The sequence below is a fragment of the Ostrinia furnacalis genome, unplaced genomic scaffold (assembly GCF_004193835.3).
Source record: "Ostrinia furnacalis isolate ACB-3 unplaced genomic scaffold, ASM419383v2 OfSCF4915, whole genome shotgun sequence".
Lineage (NCBI taxonomy): Eukaryota > Metazoa > Arthropoda > Insecta > Lepidoptera > Crambidae > Ostrinia > Ostrinia furnacalis.
The window spans coordinates 475,292-487,589 of record NW_021135154.1 but is presented as its reverse complement, the minus strand read 5'-3'; the positions used below and the strand labels follow the sequence as shown (position 1 = coordinate 487,589).

General features: G+C 36.1%; 1 protein-coding gene across 2 annotated transcripts; it reads left to right on the top strand.

The window, feature by feature from the left end:
- Positions 1-1,276: 1,276 nt before the first annotated feature.
- LOC114360281 (uncharacterized) lies at positions 1,277-10,349 on the top strand. Of its 2 annotated transcripts, none has more exons than XM_028314910.1 (5): positions 1,277-1,331; positions 5,497-5,562; positions 6,195-6,284; positions 8,391-8,490; positions 10,147-10,349. In XM_028314910.1, exons 2-5 carry the CDS (start codon positions 5,526-5,528, stop codon positions 10,199-10,201), a joined length of 282 nt encoding a protein of 93 aa, XP_028170711.1. In that variant the 5' UTR covers positions 1,277-1,331; positions 5,497-5,525; the 3' UTR covers positions 10,202-10,349. The 2 variants fall into 2 exon arrangements, with proteins under 2 accessions (XP_028170711.1, XP_028170710.1); XM_028314909.1 differs by lacking the exon at positions 1,277-1,331 and adding an exon at positions 2,022-2,160.
- Positions 10,350-12,298: the final 1,949 nt, after the last annotated feature.

Here is a 12,298-nt window from a genome sequence, read left to right as displayed (position 1 = left end):
AACTACCTTTCTATCAAATATGAGTTCTACCGGGTCTTTGCTACGAAAGATCAGTGTGCTTACCATGAGTTTACGTTAGGTGTGCTCGCTAGCGACTACGTAAAAAAATGACATTAAATGTATGACATATTGTGCAGCGCCCCTAGCGGCTACTTTCAAGAAATAAAATCTTCATAGATTTTTTTGACGTATTCGCTAGCGAGCACACCTAACGTAAACTCATGGTAAGCACACAGGTGAGTAATAACTTTCCTACATAGAAGTTACTTAACGAAGTAGGTAGGTAGGTACTTAATGGTCATCAATTCTCGTAGTTCATGGAAATACCTACTTCAATGTAAAGTTTAATAGACGGTAATGGTAACTTCTACGAAATTCTATACTTACTTACAGGTAAACTTGGTTACTACCTTAAAGTTAAGGTGGAAAATTTAAATGTTTATCTAAATAATATTCCAAGTCTAAGAAAATTCGCTGGTAGGAAAATCGTTTCCAACAAAAAAGGGCAGTTAAAAACTTAGCCCACTTAAACCTGTACATAAAAAATGAAAAATGAAATGCGATTACAATAATTACCAGCGCTGAGAATGTGCAGCGCCGATTTTAGAATGACCACTGTAATTAGAACTCCAGGGGTTGCCTCGGTTAGAGGGCCAGACGTTGTTTGGGTACATTCCGTGAGTAGTGCGACGGGCCAAGTTGCTGTGGTCGGCACTAAGACCTGAGGAGGCGAAAGGCCTCCTTTGTTCGCGCGTCGCTCATTTGCTGAAAGCCTCGGCTCAAGTGTCGTCAGAAATCCGGCCATTTCTGTTCCGCCAGTGCATTTAAAAATGAGACGTTTTGAATTTTAAACCATTTCAGGTGTACCCAAAGTTTGCGGCCGGCGAAATTTGTAAGCGGTTCATTTTAAATTGCAACCGTCACGCCATTCCACAAATGGGTTTTCGTTTGAAAAGAAAATGTTTTGCGGAATAACATTTAGATAAACCGCTTTACAGTCTCGGTTTTTGTGTGTTCACGTTAATCGTAGCGGTTATATCCGTGCCGGCTGTTGTGTGCGTAAATTGTAATAAACAGCATGGAACGTGATATTTCGAGTAGCATTGAGTTGCCAGGTACATAGCCGGCATTACAAAACATGTTATACAAAAGAGGGAACGGAACAACCTTCATAGAGTTCTATAAAATAAAAATACGCTCCGGTTGTCTGAAACATTCGCAAGCTAAGCGAGCGCCCCGCAGAGCCGTGTCGCCTGCAACGACGCGGTGGGAAGCGCCCTTTACGGATTTCACTGCCAGTTTATACTCACCTACCTACCTCTTTGCATGAGGTAGCTTCACTGCGTATTAACTTTTTTATTTTACCTAATGGCATTTCCCTGTGAAGTGCCTATAAAAAATAATGCGGCAGCCAGCCGTGCGATGTGCTTCGTTATGTGTTGAGTACGTAGCTTAGCGTTACAATCCTCTTTGGTTACAATTTTGTTTTTTTACTTTATCTTTATTTTGCTTTTTTCGCATTTCGCTTTCGTTGTTATATTTTGCAGAAATCTTTTATTATTTTACGTTTAAAATAGACATTAATCATAAATTCTACGGCCTTAATCTCGCGATCTCTATCGAATTTGCGTAAGCCGGCCCCCAGCTTTATATTTTAGTTCTCTTCTCTGAAATAAATCTCGAGATATCTTTGATTTAGGCGTTTTGGAGAATTTTAATATCACTCTAAATGGGATTTGATAGCGTTTAATGGTTCAAATTCTGGAGAAGTTAATTTTGCAAGACAATAGTATTTGTATTTTTGTTAAGGACTACGTCTCACCGTAATATCACTAGAACTTAACTTAGGGCCTTACAATTTTAATATTTGCATTATTGAATCATAAATTACGATCTTAAAAAATGTCTCCGTCTGGAATCAAACTGGGTACACCCTACAGACGTCACGCACAGGCCTCTAAAGAACTTGTGGAGTTATAAAAAGGCATGATGCGCCCCTTACAGCCAGTGCTCGGATCTCGGTAGCGGGACATGCTGGATAACTGGTCGGTTTGATAACAATCGAGATGAAGGAAACAATCGTATTAGTGCTGGCGCTTCTTGCAGTGGCTTCTATTCGATGCTCCGAACTTGGGAAGGATGGCTTCAATTATTATAAAGGTGCGCTACATTTAATACCTTTACAGCTTACATTACAAACAAATACACTCGACATCAAATAAATCGCACCTCCCGCGAAAAGCATTTTCAAACGATTGCATCCCCACTTCCCACCAATATTGGCACCATTTAAAAGCCTTGTTCTAACCTTCATTTCATTAAAAGAAAGGTTTTTACCCCAAAAATGTGTCTAGGGAAGGATCCAGAGTCACTTCTTCAAAAAATAGGTAGTTACGCTTGAGCCAACTTTTATGGCTATAAAACTGTTAAGTTGTGATTAATCGCTATCCATCTGTTAAAGAGGACACGTGAGATCATTATTTGGTTTTATAACCATAAAAATTGGTCTAATTGATCCCATAGGTGGGCCCAAAGTGAGGTATTTTTTCAAGTCACATTAATTGTGGTATATGTTAATCATTTATTAAGAAATTAATGTGTTTTTCTTTAAGGATATTTATTGGGCTTTCAAATAACATCAATATTGTTGGGGCACCATGATTGTGTCAGAAGAAAATCGTTAAAGTTCGCGTCGCGGAAGGTGCGGTTTATTTGATGTTGAGTATATTACAATCATCTGTCTCCCGCTTTGCAACGGAGGGAAGTCTCTATTATATTTAGAACTGCTCGTATATTCTTCTGATTAAATTCGTCGCGAATTAACCTCATCTGGTTGGGTTTCATTGTAGAGCAGCACGTGTAGAAAATGTATTAGTTTTCAAGAATAGGAATATCTCAATTTAGATTCGGTACAAATTGTGTTTACTAGGTAGTCTTCAAAATTCTGCTCGAGGAATAATGGAGTGATCCTCAATCACGTCTTAGTAGTCTTGGAAACCTGCCAAACTTGAAGGCCAAGTAGTATCTACCTGTGATTTCAATTTGCCTAGGTGCGTGAAAACAATTTTGTCTACATCGTTATTTTCAGACAGATAATAGGGATTTTTCCTGGGTAAAAAAGCAGGAGTTTTAATTAGTCCGTCAGTTAGCTTATCAAAAAATACTCAACACGTATTTTTCACTTTTTGAAACTAATGAAAATGTAAAGAGATAAAGCATGCCAAAGTTCTAAAGTAAAGGGCCGTGACGTCAGTGAGTGCTTAAAAATGCAGCACTTTGTGACGTCGCGCTGAACTTCAACGCACCATAACTTTGTAATTATTTGTTTGGTTGACAATTAAAAATATAGTATTGTGTGACAATTAAAAATGTATTTTTCGATATTAAAATTGACAGACTAAAAAATTTTTTTTAGGAAACTAGCCTATTAAAGACGGAAGATAAAAGTGATAATCTTTTCTGACGTAATATAGATAGAAACAAAACGAGCTATTTTCAGACACAGAAAATACCTTAAGACCTGCGAACGTTTGCATGGATCGTCCGATCAGTTGCAGGGTTTAATTAATAAAATGCCGATCCGTTGCGATTCCGCACTCGATCGAAAAACGACGCCTGCTCTTTAATGCCTAAAGACCGCTTTCAACGCCATTGTTCTGGTTGTGTTAATGAGGGCTATCATTTTTATACTTAACAGTTGGCACCCCTGGCGATTGACAGGACCTTACTCTACAGTGGCGCCATTTTGATGAGTGCAAATGCAATAGTCCTCCTACCACTTTCGCGCTCACCAGTTGGTGCCACTGTCTTCGCTACTAGCAAGTGACAGGACCTTACTCTACAGTAGTGGCGCTAACTGGTGAGCGCTAAAACGATAGCCCTCATTAGGTTCGAACGGATTGTTGGGCAGAATAGGGAATAAGCAATTAATAAATTAAATAAGGTTTTTTATTTCTCACATTTCAGTAGCCTTGGCATTATCTAATTAATCAGTGCTTTTCTTAAACAAAAATTTCAAAAGATACCTACGATCTCATGACGTCATTTGTCATGTTAAAACGACACGTAGAGTCCCATACAAGTTACTATGGGCGGGTGACATTTGACGTCACCCTCAGCTATTTCCATACCTACAAAGTTTAAACACTTGTAACTTTTTTGTTTCCAGTCCGATTTCAATACTAGTTTTCAGAATTTTTTTGATTTTACTAAAGTGTTTATTTATTTATACATAATTTACTAACTTTTAAAATCGATGCATATCCCCTATTTGACTACTTATTTGTCTAATAGTAATTAAATGTAGCAGTGCATTTCATTGTTGGTCCCAAGGTAGTTAATAAGTCTTTGGCTCGTCCTGTATGTTAATATCTAGTATAATAATAAAAAGAAAACATAGAAGTGATCAGTACAATAACAATGTAAACAAATAATTGGTTTTCTTTAGTATTTTTCCATCATATAACCAAATACTTTCATGTTTTCATATTACCGCTGAGTTAGAGTGAAATTAATATTAATCGGCGGAAAGTTTCTTCGATTTTTATGTTGCTTGGAGCAAGTTGATTGTGTTGTAATTATATTATGCTGTAAGTACTATTTAAGATTTATGAAATATCTAAATAATAGCGTATACTTATAGACAGACATTACTGAAATCATGATATTGTATCATGCTCAAACAAACACTGAAGGATTTTTTACATTTTTTTTAAATCAAATAACTAATTTTATTGTCCTCTCCACTGGTTGTGTGGAACAGATCTTTTTCTAGTAATACAATTTCTTTCTTTAATAAGTTACTTTCTTTATATATTATTTGTGATTGTTACTTGTTGTGTATGGCTAATAATAAATAAATAAATAAATAAATAAATAAATAAATAAATAAATAAATAAATAAATAAATAAATAAATAAATAAATAAATAAATAAATAAATAAATAAATAAATAAATAAATAAATAAATAAATAAATAAATAAATAAATAAATAAATAAATAAATAAATAAATAAATAAATAAATAAATAAATAAATAAATAAATAAATAAATTGCCTAAATAATGATTTTGGCGTTTCAACCTAAGTATATTTATTGAGTAGTACAATCTGGATTCACCTATCCCTTTATTGTCATCTGATGATAATGCAGGTTACTTTAGCATTAGCCCTAACCATTCAATGTTTCCCACATTGGCTCAACAAAAAAGGATTGAAATTGAGAAAACTATCTTGCAACAGTTGCAACCGACTAAAAATAAATAGGCGTCAGTAACCCTATCTAAAATTGCCCTGACGAATTATTGATATGAAGAGGTGGGTCCTGCCTAGGGTTAAAGTAACCCGCAAATACAGTATTCATAAACTGAACAGTAAATCTAGTTCAACAAAATATTTTTTTATAAATCAGCTGTTTCAGGGTTTTCTCCTTCGCTCCATTTGATTGCACATTCCTAGTGTGAGTGGAGTTAATTGGATTTTTTCTTAATTACTCAGATTATTTACGCGCGCGATCTGATGAGGCGATGCTGGAGGGGCCTTCGCCAGGCGAAAGGATGCTTTGTGAGTATTTATTGTGGTGCTAAAATTGTTTGCGCACGTTGATAAGATTGATGCAATTGCTCTATGTGCTTGTGCAAGTGCATTGTGTGTTATTTCAAAGTGTAGGTAGTTCTTAGCTGATTGTAATCTTTGTGCTACATTGATGCCGTAACAATGAAGTTGTAAAGTTTCATCCGAATCCGTTTAGTTTTTGAGTAAATAAGAAACAATTTATGACATAAATAGATACTAGAGATAATAGAAAGAAATATTGCCTACAACAGCAATAGGTATCTGACTGACCTTCAAGAGAGGTTAATACAAATCGTGCTATTGACAAGAAAGTTACTTTTTTAAATTGAATCCAGTCCTTAATATAATTTACTACTCATAATAATTTCAAAACATTCACATTTTGCAAGTCAATATATTTTTTTTGCTGGCATAAAAGCGTCACTGACCGATGTGTATAAAACAATATTTTGAAATTCGAACGCTCGGTTTACAAAAAAAAAATAAAGCATTATTATTTTACTTTTTTTGACATTTCGTCTATGCCAGCCAGCAATTAAATAAAACCTATTCCATTGTCGAAACCTACTGAGCGAGTAGGTTTCACTCTTTAAAAATAAGCTATTTTTCGGTCTGTCTAGATTTCTACCGCACCCCGCTGCAGCTATATCCGGGGCTGCTGCCGGCGATCGAGCAGGAGTACAGGAAGAGGACCGGCAACGTCTTCAAGAGTATGTATCGTATGGAATATCGATCTGAAATGTATGCTAGGGTTGTCTTTACAAGTATTTTAAATGCACATTTAGGTGCAAACCGTGTGACGTAAGACGGTCTCAATTTAAAATTAAGCAATAGGTACTAAGGAAAGATATCATCTATCTATATTATCATAAAAGCGAAAGGTCACTGACTGATTGACTCACTCACTCATCACGAAATTTCAGAAACTACAAGTGCTAGGAGTCATAAATTTTGCATGGGGTTTCCTTTTAGAACGTAGGTGCTTACCAAGAACGGATTTTACGAAACTTACCCCTACGGGGGAAATGGGATCCACGCGTACGAAGTCGCGGGCGGCCGCTAGTACCTTATAATGGTAGCAGGATGCAGGCCGCTACTAATCTGGAAATTATTGAAGGAGGCCTAGGTTTAGTAGTGGACGTCCTATTAATGATGAATACCTAAAGCGGGGAAAATTCTTGATAAGTTATTCATTTTGTTTTGAAGAAATTCAAGGGCGGAGAAGTTTTAACTAGGATAAAATATTGTTCGGAACTTCATTAAATAGGCATAGTCAACCTGATTCTAATTAAATTGCAAATGTAAGTAATACTTGAAACTAAAACGAGGTTTCATGAATTATTCAAAGTTTTAAGAAGCCCTATTTAAATTTTTCGCTCTAATAATTTCCAAAACCCATTTAGAACTTCTCCATTTGAAACACATTTTGTACATTAGCACAGAATTTATCTTCATCTGACTCAATATTAATAACAATTCTACGAATTAAAGAAAGAGTGAGTCTTTGAAATTGTAAATTGTAGGTAAAGGGCGTTAAAGGTAATTTAAACTTTGATTGAACTTAGCTGGAAATAGAGCAACAATTATTCTCAGTTCTCACCGTTTCTGTTACAATAAAACTGAATACAAGCATAATTCAGTGATCTACTAGCGCCCTTATGAAATATTAGTAATAGAAAAAGATCATAGAATTAAAGTTGTGTTTGCTTTGCTATATCCTCAATTGAAAAAATAACAACGACATTATCTAATTAAAATCGATTCTTTATCGATATCGTTCCATTGTCTATGTAGTTACGAGTGGAATCTGATCTTGGCTAGCTACTTCAGATATTGGGGAGAAACTTTTTCCTTGCGCTAACTATAAATGTGTGCTCTTTTGAAAAAAATACTTGCCAAAAACAAATGAAAACTAGCATTTATTTTTTTATTGCACTCGCAATCTTGGCTCCATTTCTGTAGCCAGCCAGCCCTCGAAGTAGGAATGCTGTGTTCCAACGTGTTAATATCCGGGGGAGATGGTTATCAGGATGCTGTCTGCGGATTCAATAGCAACATACGCCTAGCGCGGAGTTGGATGTAGAATCGCTAGCACTTAATAAGACTGTAGGTTTTGTAGTAAAATCGCACTTATGAAATGTAGAGTGTAGAGTCGCTAGCACATATTAAGACTGTAGGTTCATTTTTGTAGCAAAATCGCACTTACTAAAACTACATAAGATAGATGGATAGACAGTATTTATTTGTCTCAATATATGTATATGCCAGTGTGAAACTGATGCGATGATGTCCGTTCTTATTTAATACGAGTATTTCGTTAAGTGGATGTAGGCGGCAGTGGAAGGAAAACATGTTAAAAAATTATTAAGTATAAGATTTTAAAATTCCGCGTTTCATTTGAACTTCAATACTAGAGAAACACGGGTCTCTACGCGACGTTTTTATATGAGTTACAACATACCTATGTACTCACGGTTTGACGTTTCGGCTGTTAAGCTGAAGTCGTGGTCACAAGCAGACAGACTGAACTAACTTATTATGTATTTCCTGAATACTTCCCTTAAGGTTTTAATTTTCGAGTAATGTGAGACTGATGTCTTGTCTTTGTCTAGTTTGGTCTCGTAGGCCTGTGATAGGTACTTACAGTGATCTAAATCAAGCCCCAAGGGTCGATTGCCATGTCCAAGGGGTTTACGCAACGGACAATAAATTAAGATTGTCAGTTATCGAAGTAAATGTTTTAACCTATGTTTGTAGAAACGCAAAACTATTGTGTATTTTAGTTTACTATTTAATCATAATTTGTATATTTGCAGATCACATGCTGAGTAAAGAATTACTTGGACAGGATGAGAAGAGGAGTTCGAAAACTGCTCTCTCCATGATGCTGCAGGGGAAGCAGGATCCTTACTATGCGTAAGCTATTTTCAATTCTATCACTATATTCATAAGGTCTATTGGTCATATTTGATTGTGGGTATTTCGAGCATGGCGCTGTGACGTGCTATAATTAGTAGAGTCACTAATGCCCGTTTTCACCATTAATCCCTAATTTTTAAGTGACAACAAAATTCTTGCTATTTGTTACCATGGGGGTCACTTAAAAATTGGGGATTGATGGTGAAAACGGGCATTAAGTTTTTTAAATACCTGTCAACCAAATTAAGAATCACTATCGTCTTCTAAATAGTCAACCAAATTAAGAATCATCATCATCATTTCAGTCATAGGACGTCTACTGCTGAACATAGGCTTAATTACTGAATTAAGAGTACCTCGCACATAATAATTAATACTCAATAGGTACTCAGCATTTATTGCTTATAGTTTCACAATGAGGATATTATATTTTTGCTGATCACTTTTGGTGGTAAAATGGTTCAAAATAATATTCGAACTTAACGTTGCGCTTTGGACGAATTAAAATAATTGTGGTCCAGAAAAGCTACATAAATTGATTCACCACAATTTGCGTTGTGGTTACTTTGCTGTTCAATCGTTGATGAATTTTAATAGCCCAACCGCAACGTAGTTTAATTACTTTTAATCATTAATATTAAACTTTCAGATATACACAAAACGATTTTACTTATTCTGATACATACACGCATCATTAACAACTGTGCTAATTGTAGCTGTAACAAAATAAATAAATAAATAGCAAGTGAAAACTATACCTAATCTAAGACTCCACAATTTAATCAGAATGAATAATGCCTGATCTGAAATTACGCAGCTTGCAATATTAACAACAATGTAGATTAAAAACACTCTGTAACAGATTGAAAATAGAAAAATCCCATCACTATTTTGTCTTTTTATAGCAAATTAAAAAGGAGGATGAAGTCGAAAGCATTAATCGAACTCATTCTAATCTACCTGGGGAGTGAAGTAATGGGAACTATTTGCCAGTGAGGCTCATTAGCAGTGAGTCCGACGTAGTTTTAATTGTTTAATTTAAATGAACACTTGATCAATATTGCAGGAACACGGGACATTTTTGTCCTTACGGAAAGTAGCGAGCTCGAGCTGTAGGTAGGTAGGTACATTCTAATTATTCTTAAAAGTTGTGATTGTGTATGGAGGCTTCCAAAATGTTTCTAGTTATCGACGTAGTCTTGAAAGACCTCGCTTAAAATTAAGTAGCTTATGATGACCTTAGCGTGTTCATTGTAGGCCTCTTGACGAATAAATTTCATTTAAAACCTACCAAGAAAACGACAACCTGTCAACAAGGTTACAAGATTAATGTAGCGCTATGAAAAGTAGCACTAGATTTCAGATATGAGCTTTTTTTTAATTGTCACAGTTTTCACCTACGTCGCTTAGTACTAATAGTTTAAATACATGCCGCTGTCGCTTACTGTGTTTTTCATGCTATGTCTATTGAACAATTGCAATTAAATTGACATTATCAATTTCACCAGAACATTAGATTAATTAGAACTCTTTTCAGAAAGGTTCTTATACTTCATCTTATACCCCTAGTTATACAAACTAGAGTTAAATGTCGTCTTTATCCATAATGTTCATCTCTATCTCCATAACTGTATTTATTTTGGTATGTTGCAGACTCAAAACTCCACGTGAAGACTTCGTAGATTTACCAAGAGTAGATATTAATTAAACTAATTCTGCGTTCTGCGATGTACATGTTATTTGTTTAGGGTCTTAGAATGCTGAAACTTTTAGCTTTAAAATAAGACATGTTACTACATTATTCAATAAGGCGAAATATTTAAAATGTAAAAATTATTATTTCTTAAAGACATTAAATTCAGTTGCTGAAAATAACAGTAAACGGTTTTTATCTTTTGTCGCAATTGCCTATACTAGAAATTGGTCAGGAAGCAACGAATTATGTAAATTATTAAAAATTAATTATGGTAGATGAAATGTCAATATCCTAATTATTCAAATTCACATTACCTATGTAGAGTACCATCGCTTGTATTGTATGTATAACAATTATTAGTTGGCAGTAATTATATTGATAAATTAATAGCAATTACCTGTAATTATACTTCAATTATTCATATTTAAGTAACAACCTGTACTATGCATTAAGTTAAAACACCTGTTTGTGTATTAAATTGTATGATAAATAACAATAAAATATTATCACACCATTTATAATCTTTCAGACAATATCTCCAAAATTCAAACAATAAAATTACCTTGGGTACTACATTTAGTCCTACTTACCTATTTAGATATTTGTAGTAATATGAATCCATTTCTATACTTCACAATAGAAATCGTGTAGAGTATTAGTCTGTATTAATTTCTACACACAAAACACCTACCTGAAACCAAACACACGAAGACAATACATCCTTGTGGTATTAGAACCGTACCTGTAGATGTAAAGACAGTGTTTGCTGTAATCAGTTTATGCTTTCTACACAAGCGTGAAGACGCATTGAAATGCTTGTGTTGGGTACCACACGACACACGTTGTGGTGTATAGAACTATGGAAGACATAGGTCCTCAACAAGTAAACTATTTTGATAGAAACTTAGTTGCTGAAAACATTAGCCGAAATGACTTTTTTTTTCTCTTTATTTGGGACAACAAACAGTTACATTGAGGGCATATGTACTAAATCTTAATAATTCTTCTACGACTGCTAGGGCATCCTAGCTAGAGAGTTTTGCATTGTGGGCTTTTACAGAGCTAACTAGTTCCCAGAGACTTACTTAGCCTGCTTCCACGGATGGGCGTCAAAGTGTACCCAACCTTCTTACAATCCATGTAACTAAGTTGTTACAAATAAGAGTTTTTAAGAGAGAATAACCTCAAATGTTACAAATAAGAGCCTGAGGACACGTCATGCTACTTCGCATTGGCGATCAGTGAATGTAGCGAATGCAGCTACCACATATTCTTACACCGCATACTTAAAAATGCCAAACGCTGCGACTAAGTCGCTTTTCGGAAGCTGGAGCTAGCATGGACGTAGCGATAGAGTTGCTAAAACGCGCGATTTCGATACCGCGTTTGGACGCATGAATTCGCGAAATCGCTTTGCTGCATCAATAGAGTCGCTAAAACGCGTGATTCCGATACCACCTCCGAACACACGAAGTCGCGAAATCACGATGCTGCATCGTTACCTACAATCGCAAAATCGCAGACCACCGAAGCTAAAAGTATCATGTTTGCTGTGGCCCTAAGGCTAAGAACTCACGGCGCGATTTTCACCCGCGCCCGCGGCGGTGGTGGAATTGCGGTTTTATTTCAAAATCACGGGAGCGGTTATTTGTGCGGTAATTCTAAGAACTCATGGCGCGATTTTAAATCGTGCTGCGTGCCAAGTCACTGGTACAAAATGGTCGCCCGCCGATCGGGCGGTTTTCGCGCGGTTGGTCGTGCGGGCGAAAACCGCCGAGCGGGACCCGATTACAACCGCGCCCGCTGCGGGCGAAAACCGCGTCGTGAGTTGTGCATTAGTTTTTACATAAGTATCTGCATTCTACAGAAGCTGCGGGCGCAGGTGAAAATCGCGCCATAAGTTCTTAGCCTAAGATGGAAGGTAAGCTAACAATCTATTCAATTTAGGAAAGTTCTAGGGGTTTGTGATCCACATGTTGAGTACCACCTCCGTAGACTATGTCAGCAGCGCAGGTACAATAGATCCGATGGAGCAAAATGGAGGGCCTTGTAATGGCGAGTGGCTTACGGCGCCATTGAGCGCGGCGCCTCGACCGGAACGCCGCTTAT